The sequence below is a fragment of the Lepus europaeus genome, chromosome X (assembly GCF_033115175.1).
Source record: "Lepus europaeus isolate LE1 chromosome X, mLepTim1.pri, whole genome shotgun sequence".
Taxonomy (NCBI): domain Eukaryota; kingdom Metazoa; phylum Chordata; class Mammalia; order Lagomorpha; family Leporidae; genus Lepus; species Lepus europaeus.
Window position 1 is genome coordinate 110,919,325 of NC_084850.1, and position 26,345 is coordinate 110,945,669.

Genomic DNA, 26,345 nt, shown 5'->3' on the forward strand with positions numbered 1-26,345 from the left:
TTTCCATGAACTTTTTGAAGCCCCCTCATACACAAAAAACATAAAATCACAATCAGTTGAACCAAAGAGTAAGTGAGTTCCCACATGTGTTGCATCACAAAACTTGTGATGTTTGAGGGGAGCTTGAATATCATTTAATTCAAGTCCCCCATTTTATACATGAGAAGTGTTTTGTGAAAACTTCTCAGCAAGTAGCACAGCTGGGAGAGAGCGAGGTCTCTCAATCTTCAACCAAGTGTTGTTTATATATTCCTCTTTCAAGGCTGGGTTAACAAGCGTATATTCCTCAGTCAGGCCTTGCATTTTTCACTGGCTTAAGCCAAATTGGTAACTAAAGGCTTTTCTCTATAACTAGTCATCACCAGCAATACAAACGCCAAATCTTGATAGAAAATAGAAGATACTACTTGGAAGATGTTTGATTAGTATATTTGGAATAAAGCTTTCGGAGCTCTATTTCCTCAGGTTTAGAGGGGGTTGCATCTAGATTACTTACTGTACTCCGTGGGTTGGAAGAGTCATCTAAAATTAAAAAAAAAAAATCCAGGTCTTCCAATCTTAGAGATGTGAAATAAGATCAGACTACATGTCTGGTGAATGTCTTCAGAATAGTTATGGGAGAACAACATCAGAATAGTTATGGGAGAACAACACACACACACACACACACACCATGTGTTTTTAAGGGAAGAAATCAAAACTGAAGAATAAAAGGGGCACAAGGAAAAGATTGGCAAATAGGGTACCTTAGACCAATGTTCACATCAACCACAACTAACTGGAAATAGTCTTAAGTATCAAGATCAATTCTGTCACTCTCTCCACATCAGTTCTTCTCATAATTCATGGTTCTTGGGAGCCAACCAGGAAGCTTGCTGTAATGAGTATTCTGATTAGTGGGAGTGGGCTGGGATCTCACATCTCGGCATGCCTCGCAAGTTTCCAGGTAATACTAGTACTGTTGGTTCATGAATAACACTTTGAGAAGCAAATATCCAGCACATGAGAAGCACAGAATTTCTATCTGGGTTGCAGTTTGGTGAAATGCAAAGAAAATGGGCATTGGGACCTGAACTGGGGGGCTCCATGTGGGGTGAAGCTCTGCTACATACTATATTGTAACTCAGGCAAGTTACTTACCCTCTTTGAGCCTCTTAAGTCTTTCCTTGTTGTTTGCCTGTGATTATAAAGCAAATTGAAAGTATGTCATTGTAAAAATTCAAAGAAAAACAAGAAAGGAAAGAGGGATGGTGGGAGTGAGGGAGGGTATGGTGGGAAGTATCATTATGCTCTTAGAAATATGTCTATGAAAATTGTTCCCTTTTCATTGATAAAAAATTTGTAAAAAACATAGCTAACATAGTAGGTAGCTACTTATAAAGCACTTGATACCTAACAAGTTCAACAAATGTCACTTCTGATTCCTTCCCTTCTCAGTAGCCATGGTTTATTGATGGGAGGGCAAAAGCAATAATGATGTTTTGAGTTCAGACTAACAGGAAGATAGGTGAGAAAAAAAATCAAAATGAATGGAAGATTCCATAGCTGAGTACCAAGAGGAATTGTTCAACATCATTCTAGCTTTAAAAACGGAAGCCAGACACTCATGCAATCTCTGTGTGTCAATTCAGCTAATGTGTTTCTTCCAATAACTATTAAGTATAAAAAGAGAAGGAACAGGTGGCATATAATCAGTCTTCAAGTACATACAATCCATCTTCAAAAACTCGGGAATAACTCATAATAGTACACATTAGAGATATTAGGGAAATGAATTTAATGAAAAAGATATTACCATTTACAGCACATGCAGAGTGGCACAAAGCCTTGATTTGGGATATGTGTTCCACACAGCAGCTTGTAAGTAGGCAGGTTAAGCATTTAAGTATTGCTACTAATTTTTCACCAAAGATGGTAAAATGAGCAAATAAGAACAGTTGTCTGTAGCCAACAACAACACTAGCAAAACCAATGTAGATGCCCATTATCTCCTGTTGAAAAAAATAATTATTGCTTCCTCAGAGTTCTTCCATCTTTTTCTCTTTCTACCTAAAAATAAAGAATGTTATATTGTACACTTAAATGTATTAAGAACACAGATCTCATGTTAAGTGTTATTACTACAATCAAAAAGGAAATGAGCTATGAAGCCACAAAAAGACATGGGGGAACCTTAAAATGCCTATATAAGTCAAAGAAGCCAGTCTGAAAAGGCAGCATATTGTATATGATTTTAACTTTTTGATATTTTTTTTTGACAGGCAGAGAGAGAAAGAGACAGAGAGAAAGGTCTTCCTTCTGTTGGTTCACCCCACAAATGGCTGCCACGGCCTGTGCGCTGTGCCGATCCAAAGCCAGGAGCCAGGTGCTTCCTCCTGGTCTCCCATGCAGGTGCAGGGCCCAAGCACTTGGGCCATCCTCCACTGCCCTCCCGGGCCACAGCAGAGAGCTGGACTGGAAGAGGAGCAACTGGAACAGAATCCGGCGCCCCAACTGGGACTAGAACCCAGGGTGCCGGCACCACAGACGGAGGGAAAGCAATAACTATGGAAAGAGTAAAAAGAGAGGTGGTTTCTTGGGTTTGCGGCACAGGGGGATTTTAGGGCAGAGAAGGTATTCTGTATGGTCATGTAATTGGATATATATGATATGCTTTTGTCAAAACCAATATAATCCACAAATAATAAACCCTAATGTAAGCTCCAGTTTTTAGTTAATAACAATATAACAATATTTATTCATCAATTATAATAAATTTACTACCTCAGTGAAAAGTATTAATAATAGGAGAAATTTGGTTTGAAGGGTGGGAACTCTAATTTCTGCTGTAAAGTATTCTGTAAATTGAATACTGCTCTGTGAAATAAAGCCTATTAATTGAAAACAAATTGGGGCAGGCGTTGTGGCACAGTGGGTTAGGTCACTGCTTGGGATGCTTGTGTCTCATATGGGAATGCAGAGTTTGAGTCCAGATTACTCTATGCTTCTGGTCCAGCATCCTGCTAATGCCCCTGGGAGGCAGCAGATGCTGGACCAAGTACTTGGGAGACACAGATAGAGCTCCTGGCTCCTGGCTTTGGCCTGGCCTAGCCCCAGCTGTTGTGGGCATTTGGGGAGTGACCAGTGGATGGAAGATTTCTCTTTCTCTCTCTCTTCTCTCCTCTCTTCTCTCTTCTCTTCTCTCCCTTTCAAATAAATAAGTAAATCTTTAAGTAAGCAAACAAGTGAGACAAATTTATATCAGAGCAGGAGTTTAGGAAAGTACATTGGCAGCTAAAGCAGGAAGGTGTATGAGCAAAGCAGAATGAACATGTAAATGCTGACATGAAGGTGACTCAGCTTATAGCAGAGTGTGGGAAATTAGCCCTGTTATTTTTTCAAAGGGCCAGCACCCATTCATATGTTCCAGTTATCCAGTGAGTCTTAGATGTTCTTAAGATATCAAAAGTGCATCTTCTTTCCCTAGCCCAACTAAGTCTCTTGTTTGGTCTTCAAGTTCCAGAGAAAAACTCAACCTGTTATTGACTGCTATGCTCAATCCAGGAATGGAGAACTAGTGTTTTCCAAAGCTGGGCCAATACTTGGGCTGATGATTTAGTGCACTTCTCAGATGCTTATTAAATATCTGTACATTTATTTTGAGGTGCACCTACCTAGTAGAAGAGATACAAAGCAAATCCCCAGTGAGTGTAAACTCTTTTTCCTTTGACCTAAAAGTTCATGTCTGGCTCAAACTTGCATACTGTGTTCAGCAAAAACAAAGCCCTACCTCTAATTAGACCTGCCCCTAGAAGGCAATTTATCAACCATTAATTACTCTTTACATATGGGATCCCTACCTTATCTGTCTACTCAAGCAGATATTTCTTCTTTTGACACTACATTCTTCATGAGAGTTTTCCACCTCGCTACATTTCTAGGAATGTTTAGTGTCCCTTATAATTCGGCACCTTGGAGAGCTGCCAGGACAAACTACCCCTCAACCTGGCTCCATACATTCAGACTTTGCAAGCAAGAAAACCTTAACAGAGCTGGGTTCTGGGGTAACAAGAAAGAGCTAAAAATGAGTAACAATACCTCCATAAGTCCACGTGAAGTCAAACATTAAGGGCATCCCCTAAAGTTCTGGAAGGCACCCCATCATCCTGAGGGACAAAGTAAGAAGGTATCTAGGTATTTAAGGTGAACAATTAACCAAAGGTGGTGGGGAAAGTCAAAAGTAGGAATATTTTTTCACATCAACTGAAAGCCAATGACATCTCCTCAAAAGTACCCATTTATGGTTGACCTTTAGTCTAGTGGTTAAGAAGCTGGCTAGAGGCCAGCGCCGTGGCTCAATAGGCTAATCCTCCACCTGCGGCGCCGGCACCCCGGGTTCTAGTCCTGGTCGGGGCGCCAGAATCTGTCCCAGTTGCCCCCCTTCCAGGCCAGCTCTCTGCTATGGCCTGGGAGTGCAGTGGAGGATGGCCCAAGCCCTAGGGCCCTGCACCCGCATGGGAAACCAGGAGAAGCACCAGGCTCCTGGCTTCAGATCAGCGCGATGTGCCAGGAAGACCTTTCTCTTTCTGTCTCTCTCACTATCCACTCTGTCAACAACAACAAAAAAAGAAGCTGGCTGGGATGCTTGTGTCGTATGTCAGAGTGCCTGGGTGCCTGGGTATGGCTCTGTTTCCCATTCTAGCTTCCTGCTAATGCACGTCCTGGGAGGCAGGTGATGACTCAAGGATTTGGGTCCTTGCCATCCATGTGGGAAACCTGGATTGCATTCCTGGTTCCCAACTCTGGCCTGTCCCAGCTGGGGCCATTCTGAATATTTGAGGACTGAAACAGCAGATGAAATATCTGTCTCTCAGATGAAAGTACATAAAAATTAATGTTTATTTATGAATGGTGATGGAAAAGAAAATGTATTCCCAACTCCCAATCATTCTAACTGTGGCTCAGCTACGAATGACTGATAGGACTTCTCTGTGATGGAATGGCTCCTTTCCTTGATTCCAAATGAGCAAAATTGAAAAATCAGTTTCACTGTTGCGATGCATCAATTCCTATGGACCTGCACAAACAAATTTAAACTTCTGAAGAGAAACTGAACCATTGGCTAAGGAGGAAAAAATTCTTGGCATGAGCAATCAGATTCCTTCTCCAAAGTAAGTGTATCTAACAATAAAGAGATTAAAATATTTAGATTTAAACACATATCTACTTCACTGTCCTCTTATAAGAAGACGTCTTTCCCCTAGCAAATACAAATGATTTAAATTTTTGCTTTAGTTACTGGAATGAAATATTTGATTTACATGCTGTACTAGTTTCTGTCTCAGGAAAAAGAAAAGGAAAGCAGAGGTATGTTTCCTCTTGTGCTGAAATACTGGAAGAGAAAAATATGATTCTACTCTGAGCGTCTTGCCATTTACTGGTGATACTAACAACACATTCTACTTCCCTTTTCCAAGTATGAAAGGATTCCTCCCACAGAATAGTTTGATGATTTCTAATGAGGTAAATGAGGTACAATTGATAGTCTTTGAAAACGCTATGCATTACTCACAGTGACAACGGCAGTTTGTATTTCTATGGAATTTGTTTTGACAGAATAGTAAATTTCCTTTTGTAGAGAAAAAGCACGATTCTGAGCCACTTTCCTGTAAGGGAGGCATATTTCATCTCCCAGGCGTGGAGGAGAGGGAATGGGCCATGCACAGAGATGGCCATTACACGAGAGAGAGTGGGGGAAGAATGATGATTTGCTTGTAGGTGCCATAATCTGTTGACAAACAAATCCTGACCAGTGTTTTCTCTCTATCAAATTAAATACTTTTTTGTAACATTAATGATTTAATCAAACAACAATAAATGTATTACTATCATCCACAATAGGTATCCTAGTACAAAATTAGGGTTTTTTTTTTTTTTGCATGTGTGTTTGCTGTACATTGAAGACCACTTAGTTGTACATAGATGCTTAAGATCTAGCCCAGTGTCCAGAAAAAGAGGGCTATAAGAGATTATGAACAACAGAGTATTATAACTAATTTATTAATAATGATTTTTTCTTTTACAGTGGCTTAAAAATTTATAAAGCATAGTTACATGCATTATTTCATGCACTATCTTCAGTTATTTCAAGGTAATTCAGTTAATCTTACTTAACAAATAGACAAAGGTCTAGTTTGGATAATTAACTTGACTGAGTTGAATGGTTGGTTAGTAGTCAAGACTTGAGTTAATGTTCTTCAAGTACAAGGTTAAGCTCTGTCCACCTCATCATGGTTGCCTTGCAATTAGTAATTCAAAAGAGAAACTACTCTAAGACCAAATCCAAGCAGCCATTATGATAGTTAGTCTGAAAACTGTAATTGTGACCATCTGTCCTTGAATGCAGTGTTTCTAAAAATGTGATCCACTTGCATTAGAATCACCCAAGAGGCTTGATAAAATTGATGTGGATTTCTGGAAATTTGATTTAGTAGACTTAGAGCAATGCTCTGGAATCAAGGTATTAAATTCCTACTCCAAAAGATAACGATAATTCATGGTAATTTTTCATGTGGCACAATTTCCCTGGGTATTGTTCAAAACTTGCCAGATCCAATTTTTGTTGTACCTTCACTATAAAAACTTCATCCTACTATCCTTTTAGTTTTAGAGGCCATAAATGATACTATGGTAGGAGGAAAGCCATTCTGCTAGCTTCTATAGGCAACATTCAGTTTAATGTAAAACATATACATGAAAAAAAAAAAAAACAACAAGAAAACCAAACATTGATCACAGCCTAAAGCACTACAGGTTCTCACTCTCAGGTGTTTCTAGAACTTGACAAGTAGGGTTTATCTTTATTTCATCCATGGCTTTCTCCCCTCCCCCCATCAAGTAAAAACCATACAGCAGCAGCTTATGATCAGACGAGTATTACTGTGAATCAGAGGAATTCAATTCACTCATTAGATACTGAAGTAGTTAATAATAACCAGTCACATACATATGTATATTTCTTAAGGAAAAGGATGCCATGAACATGAGTTTCATCAAGATGTCTTTTTTTTCTGGCATCTGGTGTTTTCATGACCTGGAAAACCTACATCCTGATGAGTAACAAGATAAATGAAAATGAGATGAGTGACTGACTCTTCCACATCCTGATGGTGGTATTTACATACAGTCTGGTTACAGACAGGCTTTTAAGCTTGCCTGTGTCTCTTTACAACTTGTTTGAGTCATCCAAGGGAAAAGTGAGGTTGAGATTTCCAAATAAGGAGTAGGATGTCCCGGGCAAGGATGAGAAGCAGACATGCTGGGCTGGAGAGCACATTTAGTTTTTATGTCTAGAGAAACAGAAACCAACCACCTATGGTTTTTACTATTGTAGTTCTAGAAAGGTTGCTTTGAGATTTTGTTTCATTTTTAAAAGATTTATTTATTTTTATTCATTTGAAAAGGAGAGACAGTGAAAGAGGGAGGGAGAGAAAGAGAGAGAAAGAGAATGTACAACTTCCATCCTCTGGTTCACTCCCCAAATGCCTGCAATATCCAGAGCTCTGGAAGAAGCCAGGAGCCAGGAACTCCACTTAGATCTCCCACATCACTGGGAGAACCCAAGTACTTGGGCCATTATCTAATGCTTTCTAGGTGCAGTAACAGGAAGCTGGATTAGAAGCAGAGGTGGGACTCAATCTCAAGCGCTCCAATAGGGGATGCAGGCATTCCAAGTAGTTGCTTAATCCACTGTGCCACAACTCGTGTTCTAGATTTTATAATTTGACAAGTTATAATTATATACATGCATTGGGTATATTGTGATGTTCCTATACATGTACAAATTGTGGAATCATTCAACCGGGCAAGGTGGCATCTCTATAGCCTCAAATATTTAACATTTCTTTGTGGCAAGAACATTTAAAATCCTTTTAGCTATTTTGAAATATGGAACACATTATTAATTATAGTCACCATGATGTGCAATTGCACAGTGTTTTATTTATTTATTTTTGACAGGCAGAGTTAGACAATGAGAGAGAGAGAGGAGAGAGAGAGAGAGAGAGAAAGGTATTCCTTCTATTGGTTCACCCCCCAAAATGGCCACTACAGCCAGTGCACTGCGCTAATCCGAAGCCAGGAGCCAGGAGCCAGGAGCCAGGTGCCCAAGCACTTGGGCCATCCTCCACTGCCCTCCCGGGCCACAGCAGAGAGCTGGACTGGAAGAGGAGCAACCAGGACAGAATTTGGCGCCCCATCCAGGACTAGAACCTGGGTGCCAAGTGAGCCGTGGCGCCAGCCTACAATTGCACAGTTTTGAAAAGACCAATCAGATAGCATGTTCTGAGATTTTTCTTGATCTATGTGTGTGCCAGTTCCCTTATACGTTAATTGGGGGTTAGAAATGGGGGTCTCTATAGATGCCGCCTATATTCTATAATCTTACAGTTTTCTTTCATTTTCACTTGTAACACAAATATTTTTTGATTATTTACTCTGAGCTAAACACTGAGGATATAGCTGTGAAAAATGTAAATATTGTTTCTGCCTTTATGAATCTTCTAGGGATAAGGCAGGACAGGAATAGATGCAAACATTAAATGACTCATTACATGAATAATTTATTATAATTGTGATGTGCGCAGTGAAGGGGAAATAGAGGCATATTGCTATGACCTATTTAGCAAAGAGGTGGTCAGAGAAGGTTCCTTGAGGATGTAACATTTAATATATGGATGATTAATGACGCTCAAATGAAGAGAAGGACCAAGAGGATGCCTGGCAAAGGCCATGAGATGGGATAAAGCCTGAAACAATTGAGCAGAAGAAAAATGCCTGGTGTGGATGAAGAAAAGGAGAGGGGAGGCAAGGCCAACTGCAAGTTGAGGAGGAGGCAGGAGCCATCTCAAACAGGGCCATGGGCAAGAATTCATACTTTATTCTCAGGATACTGGAAGCCATGCATGGTTTTAGAGATCATTTTGGGGATGGACAGATTTATAATGATAAGCAAGTATAGTCAAATGCTAATTATAGAAGCTGAATTTAGATGTAAATTGTGTATATGAGTGTTTGCTATAAAATTCTTTGAACTTTTCTGTATGTTTAAAGTTTTTGCTAAAATTTTTGGACAAATTACTCTGGTTATAGTATGACAAATAGATTGAGGCAGGACAAAAGTGACTTCATAGATAGAAGAGGGGAGACTTCTGCAATAGTTGTGGAGATGGGTGATGGTGGCTTGGACCAGGTGGTGTCATGGACATGGTGAAAACTGGAAAGCCTAGAGATATTTAGGAGACAGAATCAATGTGATATTCTTATTTATTTTGTCTCAGAGTAAGGAAGAAGGCAGAAAGGAAGGATCACCACTAAGTGTCTGATTACTGTAATTGGGTAGATGATGGTACCAGATATGGAGAAAGGACACACTGGAGCAGGAAGCAATGGGTGTGAGGGAGAGGGTGCAACAAAGACTTCAGTTTTGAATATGTTGAAAGCATAAACTGTCCAAGTGGAGATGTCATATAGGAAGTTTTATCTGGGTTGCCAAAGTCAAATAAAAATCTAAAGATGCATCGCCAAGAAAAAGGGTTTTATCTTGGAATAAGAGGGAAGATGGAATGGTAATTGAAATACACATGTGTGCACAGACTAAGGTAGCAGGGTTTTGTTGGAGAAAGAAGACATTATGAAAGTTGTTTTGGAAGCAAGTTCATTGGTACCACTGATGTCTTTTGGATGTCTAGCAAGTTCTGATTGGTGAGTGGGGACAGTTGCTAGGTAATAGCCTTCTTAATATCATACATGGTTATTTCCTTGAATCGGGCTTTCAAGATAGTCTCTGGATCAAGTGTTTGTGAAAGCTCTATTTGGGTGAGACAGGAATGAGTCCAATTCCCATAATCAATTTTAAAGGGTCTGGGCATGGGAAGAAGGGTCTGAATTGGGGATGTAATTTTGAAATTTCTGAATGTATAAAACCATGAGAGTATACTATATGATAATGCTTGGGAGGCTGAGAATATGAGGAGAAAAGAAGGAATGAGGATTGGAGAATCCAATTTTCAACACTTGTGTACAGAGAGCAAAGACAAAAGAGAATAAACAACTAGGGCAAAAGAAAAATCAGGAGCATGTGATATTATGGGAGGGCTTTATTGATGGGCTTTTTGATTGTTTCCAATCCATTGAAACAAATAGCCTTGTGTGTGTGTGTGTGTGTGTATTTTTACTTATGCCTCTATCTCTATAGGTTACAGACCTAGAAGCAATAAGATACATACTTAATTTCAAAGTGTTTTTAAAGAAAATATTTCTTATAAAAACCAATAAATATAGTTCACTTAAATATATTTAATCTGACATCTGATGGGACTAGTTAAACCAATATGATATATTCCTATAGTATAATACCCTGTAGTCATAAAAGAGTGAGGTTGTCAATATTTTCTGATATGGAGGTGGAGAGAGGAAGACTTACTTTTTACAATTTTTAGCTATTTGAATTCTACACCATTTACCTGTACAAGGAGCTTTAAAACCTTTGTGGGAAAATGAATTTAAAGGATAATATGAATTTTGGGGCTGGCGCTGTGGCATAGCTCGTAAAACTGCTGCCTCCAGTGCTGGCATCCCATATGGATGCTGGTTCGAGACCTAGATGCTCCACTTCCGATCCAGCTCTCTGCTATGGCCTGGGAAAGCAGTGGAAGATGGCCCAAGGCCTTGAGCCCCTGCACCTTTGAGGGAGACCCAGAAGGAGCTCCTGGCTTTGGACCAGCGCAGCTCTGGCCTTTGCAGCCAATTGGGGAATGAACCAGCAGATGGAAGACCTCTCTTTCTGCCTCTCCTCTCTCTCTGTATAACTCTGACTTTCAAATAAATAATTTTTTTTAAAAAAGATAATATGAATTTTGTAAGAGTTTTTGGAAACCCCTTCATATTACCTATATTTAGAAGTACTATTTTGGGGCTGGCGCTGTGGTGTAGCGGGTAAAGCCACTGCCTGCAGTGCCGGCATCCCATATGAGCACTGGTTCAAGTCTCAGCTGCCCCACTTCTGATCCAGCTCTCTGCTATGGCCTGGAAAAGCAGTAGAAGATGGCCCAAGTCCTTGGGCTCCTGCTTCCATGTGGGAGACCCAGAAGAAGCTCCTGGCTCCTGGCTTCGGATCGGCACAGCTCTGGCCGTTGCAGCCAACTGGGGATTGAAACAGCGGATGGGAGACCTCTCTCTCTCCCTCTCTCTCTGTGTAACTCTTTCAAGTAAATAAATAAATTTTTTTTAAAAAGAAGTTCTATTTTATACATCTACACTATAGTTATAGAGTGACCTAAAGATGAATTTGACTTTTATTTCCAAAAGCAACACCATCAGGTTTCTGATAAATTTTGCATACCTAGGTTTTGCTTTACAGAAAGGGAGGGTAGGGTGGGAAGTATCATTATGCTTTTAAAATGTATATATGAGATCATATTCCAAGATAGTGGATTAGGGAATGACATACTGTGCTAGGCTAGGAAAACAGCAAAAAAAAAAGTGTAGGAAGTGCACTCACAGGGGAGACTTGGAGAGAAAACCACACTGGAAATCCCACAAGAGGAAGAGGAATGCCGTGGACTTGTGTGGAGGGTGTGGACTAGAAGCACGAACACAAACACAACTGCAGCAGCAGAGAGCTGGAGTGGGCGACAGCTGGGAGATGGAGGTGAGACCGGACTGCAGCAGCCCGTGGTGATATAGCCGGAGGGAGAGCCGGAGGGAGGTGAGTCCGGACTGGAGCCCTGGGGGCTAGCGGTTGCTAGCGGTTGCCCATGGATCCAGTGGAAGTAGAGGGGGCACACTTATCTATCTATCCCCAACTTCCCCACAACAGCACCCAATGCCTGGCTGAGAAAGAGCAGACACCATTTTGGGTTTGGGTGGTAGCTTCAGAAGCCTTTTTGCCCAAGCATAGCAACAGGCTGACAGGACACCTTCTTGGCAGTCCTGGCAGTAGTGGTGGGCAGAGAGCAACATTCTGCCAGTGGCTCTTGTGTACGCGTGTGATCCAGAGGTTCTAATGGAAGGAACAATCCGCAGTCCTCACTGACTTTGAGTCTCGCTGTGAGGTGGCTGGGCAACCATGTAGGATGGTGAGGCACCTGCAGACTCCCAGGATCAAGACACCTAGGTGGAGCTATCTTGGGGAACATCTGCCTCTCTGTGGACTGGTCAGGCTGGCAGGCCAAAGAGAAACCTCTGGACCCAGCAACTGTGGAAGCTTGTGTGCTGAGACTATGGGGACTCAGGGGTTACGTGAGAAGGTGCAGGGTGTAGCTGGTTAATGATATCTACCATGCCCAACCCACATGTTACCCTGGATATTCGCCCCACCCTGGAGAATTAACCAGAGCTCCCTGGCCACACCCGCAACACGCCTCTTGGTATTCACTGAAAGCGCAGACATTCCCCTAAGCCATAGAAGCATAGCTCAAAGATATAGCCATCGGAGGAAAAAAAAAAAAAAAACCTCAAAATCAACTTCACAAATGCCTAAAAACAAATGGAGTAATTCAAGAAACAAGAATAAGGAAGACAGCATGAACACATTTCAATATTAGAATGCAAAGATGAAGAGATTGAGGAAGTGCTGGAAATGGAATTCAAAAAATTAATCACAGGATTAGTCAAAAGCAATCAGAAGCAAATCCACCACTAAAGAAAACCATACATGACATGATGAAAATTTTTTTCCATGAAATTGAGATTTTAAAGAGAAATCAAAATGAAATATTAGAAATGAAGAATTCAATAGATCAAATAATACAGTGGAAAGCCTTAACAGCAACTTGGTGAGGCAGAAGAAAGAATATCTGAACTAGAAGACAAATCTCTGGAAGTCTTACAGTCAGACAAAAAAAAAAAGAAGAAAATAGAAAACTTAAAAAAATAGTGTTGGAGATTAATGGGATAATAGCAAACAACCCAACATACTGGTCTTAGGAGTTCTAATTACAGAAAGGTTCCCCATCTGGAGAAAGAAAGGGTCATCCAAGTACAGGAAGCAGAAAGAACTCCTAACAGACATGACCAGAAAAGATCTTCATCATGATACATGGTAGTCAAACTATCCACAGTAAAACATAAAAAGATTCTAAAATTACTTTCAGAGGATCTTCAATAAGACTCACAGCTGACTTCTCATCAGAAACCCTAACAGGCTAGGAGGAATGGCGAGATACAGTCTAAGTCTTGAGAGAAAAAAACTGTCAACCCAGAATACTGTACTTTGCAAAACTCTCATTTATGAATGAACAAACAGAACCATGCATCTTCTCTGACAACAATGGAATAAAGCTGCAAATGAACAACTCAGGAATCCCCAGATCATATGTAAACACATGGAGACTGAACAACATAGTCCTGAATAAACAGTGGGTCATGGAAGAAATAAAAAAATTTCTGGAAACAAAAGAAGATGACAATACAACATATCAAAACTTATGGGATACAATGAAAACAGTGTTAAGAGGGAAGTTTATAGCAATTGGTGCCTACATTAAGAAACTGGAAAGGTACCAAATATATGAGCTATCAATACACCTCAAGGACCTGGAAAAAACAACAATAATCCAAACCCCAAATTAGTGGGAGGAAAGAAATAATTAAAATCAGAGAAGAAATAAACAAAATTGAAAAAAAAATACAAGACATCAGTGAAATGAAGAGCTGGTTTTTTTGAAAAAAAAAAAAAATTTGAGACATCATTGGTCCAACTTAAAAAAAAAAAAAGGAGAGAGACAAGACTCAAATCAATAAAATCAGAGATGAAAAAGGAAATGTAACAATAGACATCACAGAAATAAAAAGAATAATCAGGAATTACTACAAAGAGCTGTTTGCCAACAAATCAGGAAACCTAGAAGAAACGGATAGATTCCTAGACACGTACCATCTACTGAAACTGAGCCATGAAGACAGAAAACCTAAGCAGAGCAATAAGCAAGACAGAAATTGAATCAGTAATAAAGATCCTCCCAACAAAGAAAAGCCCAGGGCTGGATAGCTTCATTGTTGAATTCTACTAGACATTTAAAGAACTAATTCAAATTCTTCTCAAGCCATTCAAAACAATTGAAAGGGAGGGAATCCTCCTGAACTCCTTCTAGAAAGCCTGCATCAATTTTCAAAATTCAAGAAGAAATCTAGAAATTTAAGACAACTAGTAAGAATAAACTTGAAACTGATTTTAGATCTGTTACTACTAATAATAAATTTATACACTGAAGAATTTTATGTCAATTCAAGTGAAAAAAACTGAGCTAATGGGTTAGACTATGACCCTAGAATATACTTGGGTCAAGTAAGTACATATTCAAATAATCTATTCTAACCTCCTTAATATATGCCCTTAATAAATAAACATAGCATCATGGTAACGATGGCAGTGGAAAGAAGTCTAGCCTAAAATTTATGTCCATATTCAGTCTCAGTATGACCTGGGGCAAGTCACCTCAGCTCCCTGGGTTTGGGAACATGCCAAATGAGAAATCAGGCTTGAAATACCCTTCTAGCTTTAACCACCTTTGCATTTAAGTTTGGTGACCAGAGTATCTTGAATTTCAGGTGATAGAAAGCATAAAAATGGAACTATTGGCGCCAATTCTTTATCTCTTCCTGTATCTTCAATGCTTCTCTTGGCTTTATTGTGGGCAGAATGTTACTTTCCTGCCTCTTGATTTTACACTTGGCCATATGACTTCCTTGGACTTAAGGGATAGCAATAGTCAGCACAAGCAGGGAATCTAAATGCACTTGAGTAGTGGTACTCATTCTATTGCATCTCTGCCATCACCATGCTCTTTTTATTGATTTGGGATAAAGAGAATGTGATTTGAGCAGATGATCTAGACCTTCATGTCTGTAACAAGAAGCAGAGATCACTTAGCCAACCTTCACAATCATGAGAAAAAAGGATTGTCATTTTAAGCCACGCCATTGACATTTGGAGTGGTTTGTCAATCATCATTATTTTGGCAATAGCTAACCACTATAAAAGGAGCTAAAAAAAAAAACTCTGGGAAGGAGAAATGAGGGGAAAAATGAATAGAATCCACAGATCTCTCCATAACAGTGCAGAAGAGGGACAGAAGAAACCGTCGGTAGAACACCTACCTTTCAATAAACTATTCTCCTTAATGAACACAATGTGAAAGGACATAAAATTGACCATTATTCCTTATTCCCTTTTAGTTAATGGCTTAGACCATTTTATTAAATACATGTTTATGACAGAGTTCTCTACTAGCTATATCATCTGTAGGGTGATGCCACATCCCATGTTTCCCTGGTCAATTCCAGTTTACATCTGATTTTCTGGTGTCATTATCTAGCTCTTTTCACTCTGGGTAGTAAGCTGATCTAGATGATAAATTGTGAAGTCACCATAGAAAGCTCTGTCAGACCATCTTGGTGTATTACCTGGTCAATCCACAAATTTGAAAGAATAACACAACCACTACTTTGCCTGAGGAACCATCCCCACCATAGCTTCTTTGGTTCATGAGAATATCTAGGATGAGCAACGGGTGGCAGTACCCCTTATTCTGACTCTACAAGTGATCTACCTTCCCAGTGGTCCCCTTCCTCCTCCAACCATTGGAAGAAATTTAAAATAACTCACATTAGAAAAATTCTGGGGAGCCCCTCCCCAATATCAACAATAGTTAGTATAAGCCTATGAACTATTGCATAATTTGCTTATTGACTGGACAATGTGATGCACTTTGTAACAAACACTGAAGAAGGCCTGGCCTATGGACATAGAGAGGTACATGTATTTTTTTAGGCACTCAGCAAGATCCTAAATGTTCATAACAGTGACATCTCTCCCTTCATGTCACAATACCTTCAGGCGAAAAATGACAGGGAACTAGAACCCCAGATCCCAGCCTGCTACCGGTAGAAAATGGCAAGCAGACAGTTCCTGGAGACTTCATTCCTGGAGAACTGATTCCTTCAGAGCCTACACTTCCCCATGCTGGAACGGAGCATGAGTACACCCTCGATAGGAGTCCCAGGGTTGTCAGCCATTTTCTGCCAGAGGCGTTGCTCTTCTCCCTGAGAGTCCATCCAATCCACATTCTTCCCATGGCTCACACCTGAAGAAGGGAAAGGGGAACATTACACTTCACAGATGAAATGTTTGGATCTTCTGGAAGTTATCTTCAATCTGGCTGATTGACTAGAGAGCCCTTAATTGGCTTGTCTATCAAGTGATGTTAGAATGGAATCAAACCTTTGTGGCTTGCACTGCACTCTTCTGCCTAGATGATGTCAGACAAATCACGATGGCCTTGGTGGCTCATTCTTCTAAACTCTGGTAGTTCAGCAGAGAGCTGGCTCATCTACACTGAGTTAACATGATAGAACAGCCTGAACTGGGCTCTGAGGCTCTCTCTTTCTAACAAGGCCACTTCTCCGACATGGGGAACTTTCAGTGTAGTGGCACAGATGTCTTTGGCTCCCCCTAATCCACAAGCATCATGGGAACAGTGGGGTCTTTCTCATTAGAAATGCTGACTATGGTGCATGCCTAAGTTATGGGAAAAGGAGAGTTTGGGGACTTCATGGGCATTACTAGTGCTCGTGTGCCCTACTACTATATTCCCCTGCCTAATTCACTCTGCTACAATTGTGTCTCATGGTGCTACAGTGTGTTTCCATGGCCTCTTTGAACAATATTGTCATTCCTTAGGGAAAAATGATTTCTTTCAATTTGATCAATGTGAATAATTGGTTCAAGTGCTGGATAGAACTGAGAAGAGGATGTAAGGTTAGCCTTGGAAATTACTCTCTGCCTTAGCAGAAGCCTGTTCTGCCTTGACGATTCTATCCTGAGAAAAACCTGAAGGTCCAAGAACATATATGAAATTCACTCAATCTAAAGTGTAAATGTTATTACATGAAATGACCAAATATATACATTATGCTTCCTAAACTTCTAGCCTAAGGATACAAAATTATAGTGTAAATATTTTTATTTTAATAATGAACAGATTCCTAGCTGAAGGAGTATAGTCTCAGTGGTAATTTCAGGAGTCAGCTAAAGCTGAAATGATATAAACATCTATTACACATCACACCTGCAGGAATCACACCCCTGCCCCTTGTCTGGTCACAAACCCAAGTCCCTCACCACTTCCAGAATTCAAACGAACTCCTCCCAGAAAGATGTTGCTGGAAAAGGCCTCCTTGTCCCAGATGGTAAGTTCTAGGCAAACATTATTTATATCCTGTGGATGCAGGCCACTGAACATGAAAGTATGATTCCACTGAGGGTTAACACTCTTTTTCACAACCAGAGTTTTGTGCTTGGTGGCTTTGTTATCATCTGGGAGCAGGTAGCTGCAGGAGAAAACACAATCAAGCTGTCAGTGAGACAGTAGGCAGAAAATGTTCCTGATTAGTCATTTCAAATTCTCATAATTTCTAGTGTGTGTGTATGTGTGTGTGTATGTAAGTATGATATGTGTATTTATCATTCTCTCTCAGGTTGTTACATGCTTACATCTAGATTTATTTACTGGAATGGCTTATTCTTTCTTTTAAATAGAGCAATAATCAAATGGCCTCTTTCTGCCTCCTATTCCTACTTTGGTTCTTCCTCCCATCTGGAAAAGAAATACCTCCAGCAGTCAACACTATTGAGTGCCCTTCCTTTGATCTTATTGGCCTATATCTTAGTTGACTTGCAGCCAACAAGGGCAGTTCCTGGCCTGCTTGCAGCTTCCAACCTCAAGTACCTGTGTCTCTTGGTCTTTTCTAGTAAAGGACTTTCTCTAGTGCTGTATGAAATGGTTCAGCTGATTTGCATAGAACCCTGGAATCACTAGGGATCTAATGCCCCTTGGGACAAGTCTCAAGCAAAGGGTTTTGGGAAATGGTGACACACTCAGCATCCCTACCATCCTTACCACCTGAAGTGATAACAGAGTTCTTCATAGCCTCCCAATTGAATTGAACTCTAGAGGCCCACATTTGAAGCCTGCCCATTATCATATCTTTTTAACAGCTTCCCTACCTGTCCTATCTTATTTTCTCTATTCTCTTACTGCTTCCTGGAATCTCTTCTCATATAAAATATGTGTACCCTAGGCCTTCACCTCTACTGTGGTCAAAACAGTAAGCTCTATGGGTGGCAGGGGATGGGTGGGGGACATTTGGCCTGCAAGCCATATAAAGCCCACAATATAATTTGGCCTGGCCCTGACAAGGCAACCACAGGCAGGCCTTAGAATTCAATAATTCTATAGTAGGCTAATTTTTAAGTTGATAATTTTGTATGGCTCATTAATAATGTTATAAATATCCAATGGCTTTTGCCAATAAAAATGTTCCCCACTCCTACTAGATACACAGGAAATACGTTTTCCCCTTTCAGGAACCATGCATTAGGATGGAGACATATGTATGTATGGAATTAGTACCTCACTTATAATAATGAAGCTACATTCGGTCACTTGAGACTTCATTTCATGTAGCAAGCATAGAATTCCTGTGCTTCCTATCCATTCTCTCCTTATTCTTGTCTTTAAACATATCCTCATTTAAAAGGTTATCCAGAATAAAAACTACATTATCCAGCATCTCTTGCAGCTAATCTAGTCACATGATGAGTTCTAGTTAATGAGATATAAGAAGTATATCTGTATGAAAGTCCTGGGATGTGTCTTGCCAGCTGGAATTGGAATGGGATAGCTAAAACTCAAGCAGCTACCTTGGCCCATGAGGTAGATCCTATAACAACACAGAAAAATCCTGCATCTCTTGAAAATCATATGCTTCCAATCCTTTATCTTTTTTAGACACTGTTATTTTGTATTACAAACCTGTTAATTGATATATTTTTCAATATTAAACTTTACAGAGGATTTATTCTTGCTCTCTTCATCTGTTTTCTTTTTTAAAGTCAGGTTTTTTTCAAATAAGCTTAATGTTTAAGTATAGCTAAGGAGAGAATTTGCTGGAAAGTTAGCATTTTCCCCTTTAAGAACAAAAAGATTTCCTTTTATTATGTTTGCTTCATAAACTTTTAACAAGATAGAAAACTGTTTGGCAAGATATTAAACCACCCCTGCAAGCCACCATGAGGCCACTGGCCAGGAGCTGTCCCCTCATCCCACCAGGCAGTGAAGAGCAGAGGTCTGAACAGGGTGGCAGAGCTGGTGAGGCACATTGGAACAGCAGGGGCCAGAGAAAGCATTTCTTCTATCTTTAAATCTACTGCACGAAAGAGTGACAGACAGACTGGGATTCAGATACACACATTCACCAACAAGGGAGCTGCACACAGCAGCTTCTCTTCACTGCTGGCTTTACCAAAGTTAGAACACGTGAGGGCAAACACTTGACCCATTTCTTCATAAGGAGAATGCGCTTTCCTAAGAACATTTGGGAAGAGGAACAAAAGTGTCCTGTGATTCAAAGAATTAACCTCAAGACCTAGCATCATTGGAAATTATTTTATCCGATGTGCCTCTAGTGCTCCATGAAGGCAGGAGCATTTCTTACTTATTTTTGAAAGTGCAGAACCTGGTGCTTGACATTTGTACATTTCTGTGTTTCTTTGAATGAATGAAAAATATTCTTCTAGTTCTAGTTTTTATAATTACAGGAGAAAAAAAATCTCCAATAATCAGGAATCAAGAGGGACTTGCTGTTTAGGTCCTGAGAATTGGGCAAGAAAATCCATTTAAAGGGCTGGATCCCCTGAGAGAAACTGCCCTATGCTGCACAAAGTGGGCACAGATGCCCAGCTGGAAGTCCCAGAGCCTCTGCAAACCACTCTATGGTGGCTTCCTCAAGGGAGGGTGTTCTCATTTCTCCACTTTTTACAATTTCATCCAAGGAAGAAAAACAGCAAAAAATCCAGTATTTTGCTTGTTTTTATATAATCGCCAGCACCAAACAGTACCAAAGCACAATAAAATATATCACACATAGAAATCATACTTTTCCCTCCTTTGAGAAATGAATGCCATAGGAAAATTTGCTCATCTTGAGCGTGAGAGTGATAGAAACTCCTGAAATATGCTGGAAACAGAATGGAAGCTAGAATAAGCTGTTCCCACTACAGTTGTATTGTTTTACATGTAAGAGCTAGCATTTAGGGGTAGTTCTATCCTAGTACATTTCCAGAAAGCAGAACACAGAAGCCTTGCAGCTTCTACTCTCTCATGGACTACTTCATCTCCCATTAAGTAGCATCTCAAATGAACTAAAACACAATTACCCCTTCACAAAGCTGTCAGAAGTGCCTCCTGATTTCACTGCTGTCAAGTTCTTTGCCTCTTTGATGAGCACTTCTAGTATTCCTCCAGAGATTACAGATGACTCCTTCTTCTTTCCTTTCTTAAAGGTTTTCTTTCCTGCACCAAGCACCAAATTATGCGGGAGGAAAGGGGGGGAGAGATTCATGGATTTCACTTCAACATTTACAAAAAACATCAGCAAAACTTTACATTTGATGATTGACTCAGGCCTTTAAGTTATTGCATATTTTATATTCAATTAAATATTTTTACCCCCTTGGAATCCTTCTGGATAAATTTTTCATTTGCATTTGTTGGAAAATACATTTAAGACTTTAACTACTCACCAACAAACAGGGTCTAAAGCAAAGGAATGGAAAAAGCCTACGGAGGTAAAGAGCTGCTCTTATGGAGGAAAAGCTTTTTATTATTATTATTATTATTATTTGACAGGTAGAGTTAGACAGTGAGAGAGAGACAGAGAAAAAGGTCTTCCTTCCATTGGTTCACCCCCCAATGGCCGCTACGGCTGGTGGGCTGCGCTGATTCGAAGCCAGGAGCCAGCTGCTTCTTCCTGGTCTCCCAAGCGGGTGCAGGGGCCCAAGCACTTGGGCCATCCTCCACTGCACTCCCAGGCCACAGCAGAGAGCTGGACTGGGAGAGGAGCAGCCGGGACTAGAACCCGGCACCCATATGGGATGCCGGCACTGCAGGCAGAGCATTAACCAAGTGAGCCACGGCGCCGGCCCCAAGGAAAAGCTTTGATGAAAGCCATACACACAAAGCATCAAGACTCCAGAAGAGAAAATTCCATCATTCTCTTTGTAGATATTTTAGTCTTGTAGACTATCAGTTCCAGAAAGAATCCGATCTGTAGGTTATAGTCTAGGAACAAATACATTTTGCATAACAACTACATTTTACTCTTTCCCACTTCTAATTTTAATTGCAATAAAATATAATAACAGCCATCACCATAATTTCCACTTTTATTTACTACTGTTTGAAGCATACTTTATAAGTATGGATCTATTAAATCCTCAAATCCAACCTCTGAAGTGAGGAAACTGAGGGAGGGAGAAACTATGTTACTTGTAGAGTCACATTGAAGAGGATGATTATTAATGGGAGGGCAAAGGAGGCCGCACGTAGGAGTTGATGAAAGGAGAAGGGCAACAGATAAATATCTCTGGGTGTTTCCTTAACACTCTGCATTATATTTTTATTTTATTTTATTTTATTTTATTTTATTTTATTTTATTTTAATTTTTGACAGGCAGAGTGGAAGTGAGAGAGACAGAGAGAAAGGTCTTCCTTTGCCGTTGGTTCACCCTCCAATGGCCGCCGCAGCCGGCGCACCGCACTGATCTGAAGGCAGGAGCCAGGTGTTTATCCTGGTCTCCCATGAGGTGCAGGGCCCAAGCACTTGGGCCATCCTCCACTGCACTCCCGGGCCATAGCAGAGAGCTGGCCTGGAAGAGAGGCAATCGGGACAGAATCCGGCGCCCCGACCGGGACTAGAACCTGGTGTGCCAGCACCACTAGGCAGAGGATTAGCCTATTGAGCCACGGCGCCGGCCAACACTCTGCATTATAGACCAACTTCTTCCTCAAGGCTAACTGAGTAGCTATGAATGTCATAAATCTATACAGCATCTTTCTATACCCCTTCCCAACAGATTGCTCCCCATTCTGGAAGATCCTATATCTCCGGGACTGACAAAAACAAATTTCTTCATCAAGACTGGTTTCTAAGTATGAGCTTTGGCCTTTCCTTGTATGAATCCCATGCCCTTCCATAGTATATACCTTTTTTTTTTAAAAAAAAGATTTATTTATTTATTTGAAAGGCAGAGTTACAGAGAGGCAAAGGCAGAGAGAGAAAGAGAGAGATATTCCATCCGCTGGTTCAGTCCCCAGATGGCCACAATGGCCAGAGCTGTGCCAATCGAAAGCCAGGAGCCAGGAGCCAGGAGCTTCTTCCAGGTCTCCCACGTGGGTACAGGGGCCCAAGGACTTGGTTCATCTTCTACTGCTTTCCCAGGCCATAGCAGAGAGCTGGATTGGAAGTGGAGCAGCCGGGACTTGATCTGGTGCCCACATGAGATGCAGGCACTGCAGGCGGAGGCTTCACCCGCTATGCCACAGTGCCGGCCACCTAGTATATAGTTCTTAATCCTTCTCAAAAGACAGTGATGGGGTGATGTTTGGCGTAGAGGTTAAGATGCCTTTGGGATGCCTGCATCCTATATTGGAGTGCTTGGTTTGACTCCTGCCTCTATTTCCAATCCAGCTTTCTGCGAATGCATATCCTGGGAGACAGCAGGTGATGGCTCAAGTATTTGGGTCCCTACCACCATCATGGGAAACCCAGATTGCATTCCTGCTCCAGGCTTCAACCCTACACAGCCCCCCCACCCCGTGGAGGGCATTTGAGGAGTGATCTAGGGGATGGAAGATCTCTCTCCTCCTCAAATTAATTTTTAAAATTAAAGAAGATAGTTATATATGATCATCCATGTTTTATCTGTGTAATATGAGTGTAATACAGTTTAACCAATTCCTGGTCCCCATTCCCACATTTCCAGAAGCAGAATATCATCCATCAAAGTCACTGATTTTCAATCTACCTTCAAGTTGTGGTGACTGAAACATCAGGTTCTCCTCTGGGGGAATGTAACGTAATACAACTGTCAGCTCTCCTTTGTATTGAAGGCCAACATCAGGAGCAAACTCCACCTGGCCAAGGGGAGACAAGGGAAAGGAAAGAAGAAGAGAGATTGGTTTATTATTTTGCAATCCATGTTTGAATGTACAATGTTTACTTGGTGGCTTCAATGTGACAACCCAGTCACTTTTCACTATGTTATCTCGTAATGGTCAGAGAGATACCTTAGCCTGGAAAAGAAGAGGAGTTGGAAAATTCTATGAATTCATTTTCTTTTAAGTTTAAACATTAAAGTAAACAGAATCTGAAAGGTATCATATGAGGGTACTTCAAAATTTCATGAAAGCATATTATGAAAAAAACCACGCATGGATTTCAAATAGTTTTTGTACCCAAATCAGCTTATCTTTTAATTCCATTTCCATGAAATTTTTGAACTTTTAAAAGTACCCTTGTATAATTCACATTTTCTCAGTCAATGGATATTGAATGTCTGTGATGCATTGAAGACTGGACCTATCTCTGGATATACACATATAGTTTGGGGTGTGAGGAAGGAATAAATATTTTACTGAAAAAAGCACCAGAATTCACTTCTTCCTGTTTGTCTTTGCTGTCTCTAGGCTTTCCTAAATGACAAAACAAAGAAGTTGTCAGTAATGTTTGCTTCACATTGGGCTACCAGCAATCAATTGTTGAAATCAATATTAGTGGGGCTGGCGCTGTGGTGTAGTGGGTAAAGTCGCTACCTGCAGTGCTGGCATCCCATATGGGCACTGCCGGTTCAAGTCCCAGCTGCTCCACTTCTGATCCAGCTCTCTGCTATGGCCTCAGAAAGCAGTAGAAGATGGCCCAAGTCCTTCCTCCAAGACCTGGAGGAAGCTCCTGGATCCTAGCTTCAGATCGGTGCAGCTCTAGCCATTGAGGCCAGTTGGGGAGTGAACCAGCAGATGGAAGACCTCTCTCTCTCTGCCTCTCCTTTCTCTCTGTGTAACTCTGACTTTCAAATAAATAAATAAATCTCTTTTAAAAAGAAGGCAATATTAGTAACTCACATCATCAAAATTCAAAGAGGAGAAAATGGTTCACTCAAACTTTGCTGGTGGAAACAAAAAATGGCTCACCCACTCTGGAAAACACTTTGGAAGTTTCTTGAAAAACTAAACATGCAACTACCATACAACCCAGAAAGTGAACTCTTGGGCATTTATCCTAGAGAAATGAACAATCATGTCTACACAAAACATGTACACTAATATTCATGTAAGTTTATTTGGGATAGTAAAAACTGGAAAGAACCTAGATGTCTGTAAACAGGTAAATATTTAAACAAATACTAGTGCATGGAATATTACCCAGCAAGAAAAAGGACCACTGATACATGTAACAACTTGCATGCCTCTCCAGAGAATTATTCTGACAGAAAAGCTAGTCTCAAAGGATAAATACTGTATTATTCCATTTTCTGTACCACTTCTGAAATGACAAAATATTAAAGGTGGGAACAGATTACGGTTGCTAGGAGTGGGGGAATCTGAGGGAAGTGGGTGTGGTTACAAAAGGTCAACCTGAAGGATGCATGTGACAAAATCAGGCTCTATTGTTTATGAGTGAGATATTTGGGTATCACAATATGCCAACAGGAAAAAGTGATATATGCTTTTTACATATAAATATACAATATATTAATAGGGTTCAACAACACATTATTGGGATTTATTAATGATCTATTGATTTTTATCTTAAAGACTTCAAGTCTTAAAAACTAAGTCTTATAAAAGAGATCACAATAAAGATGAAGTCTTATAGTATTATAATCACATACAAAAGAAATTTAAAGAGGGGAATCATCTTGTAGCCTGTACATATGTAATGTCTTGGGGGTATTTTGGGTACTCTTGCAAGAAAATTCCAAGTCAACACCATCTCCTGGCATGCCAACATTTCCATCATCCAACCGACTTCTTCCCAAAGGAAGACAGTGGAATTCACTTCTATCCTACCAACAAATATGCTTACATTTTCATAAAGCACTTTTCTAAGTGCCATGGGGACACATAAGACAGAGACTCTACTTATTTAAATGAGTTTTTAGTCTATCTAGGTGACATATTTGTAGTAGTGGTTAGTATACCCATATTAAATTGACTCATCATATTAACTTGTATTCTCATCCCCAGTGGAGAGAATTCTCTCTACAAAGACCATGCATATTTGCCCCATAAGTGAAACTGTATACTTAGCTGTGTCAGTCCCCCAACCTCCTAATGTCAGGCATATGTTTGAATGTAATGATATAATTTAGTATCACATAAATTGGTGAGAGCAAAAATACAGCTGTTTCTATAAAAATTAAGTTGACTACTTTAGAATCAAATATTTGATAAAGTTGCTATAAGATTATATGTAGGTTTGAAACTATAAAATATTAAAAAAATCATAAGTGCTTTGAAACTTTTGCATTTGGTTTGGGGATAGAAAATGTCTGACCCACAGGTCATATAATCTCTGCAAAAATAATTTGTTCTGATCCTGCCAAGGCAACAGGAAGTGAGACTCAAAATTCAATAAAATTATTGATGGATAATTTTTAAGTTGATAATTTCATACAGTCCACAACTGATGTTATAAATATCCAAATGGCCCTTGGCAGAAAAGAGCTTTTCCATCCCTGGTTTACATAAACCAAATACTTTGAAAATATTCTTATTTTGTTCTTGTTTCATTTTAGAAAAATTTAAATGAGAGACTATTGATGATGATGTGCAAGGGTAGAATTCATGACAGGATGATATGACAGAACTGCAATTACTAAACTCATATTCAAACAAAATTAGTTGTCACTGTGTCAGAAGACTTATAAATGAATATACATTTGTTGTAAGTTAAAATACATGTTTAAGAAATGCATTAAGTATCTTTAGTAATCAAAACATGCATGGTACTGCCATAAAAATAGACAGATAAATCAATGGAACAGAAAAAAAATCCTAGAAATAAATTAATACATTTATCTTCAATTGATTTTCTTTTTTTTTCATTTGACAGAGTTAGACAGTGAGAGAGAGACAGAGAGAAAGGTCTTCCTTCCATTGGTTCACTCCCCAAATGTCCACCACGGCTGGTGTGCTGCGCTGATCTGAAGCCAGGAGCCAGGTGTTTCCTCCTGGTCTCCCATGCGGGTGCAGGGCCCAAGCACTTGGGCCATCCTCCACTGCCTTCCCAGGCCACAGCAGAGAGCTGGACCAGAAGAGGAGCAACCGGGACAGAATCTGGCGCCTCAACCAGGACTAGAACCCGGGGTGCTGGCAACACAGGTGGAGGATTAGCCTAGTGAGCCATGGTGCTGGCCTATCTTCAACTGATTTTCAACAGAGATGCTAAGAACACACAATGGGCAA

At 40.2% G+C, this 26,345-nt stretch overlaps 1 protein-coding gene across 3 annotated transcripts in view; it reads right to left on the minus strand.

The window, feature by feature from the left end:
* Positions 1–1,772: 1,772 nt before the first annotated feature.
* Positions 1,773–26,345, minus strand: part of SYTL5 (synaptotagmin like 5) — a 266,662-nt gene continuing 242,089 nt past the window's right edge. For all 3 annotated transcript variants that reach the window (XM_062184126.1, XM_062184128.1, XM_062184127.1), the window contains 5 exons: positions 22,907–23,015; positions 20,258–20,393; positions 17,162–17,370; positions 15,135–16,124; positions 1,773–2,045 (listed from right to left, as the gene is read on the minus strand). In XM_062184126.1, coding sequence (XP_062040110.1) covers positions 15,982–16,124; positions 17,162–17,370; positions 20,258–20,393; positions 22,907–23,015 — 597 coding nt within the window. In that variant the 3' untranslated portion in view covers positions 1,773–2,045; positions 15,135–15,981. The remainder of the gene's footprint in view (positions 2,046–15,134; positions 16,125–17,161; positions 17,371–20,257; positions 20,394–22,906; positions 23,016–26,345) is intronic.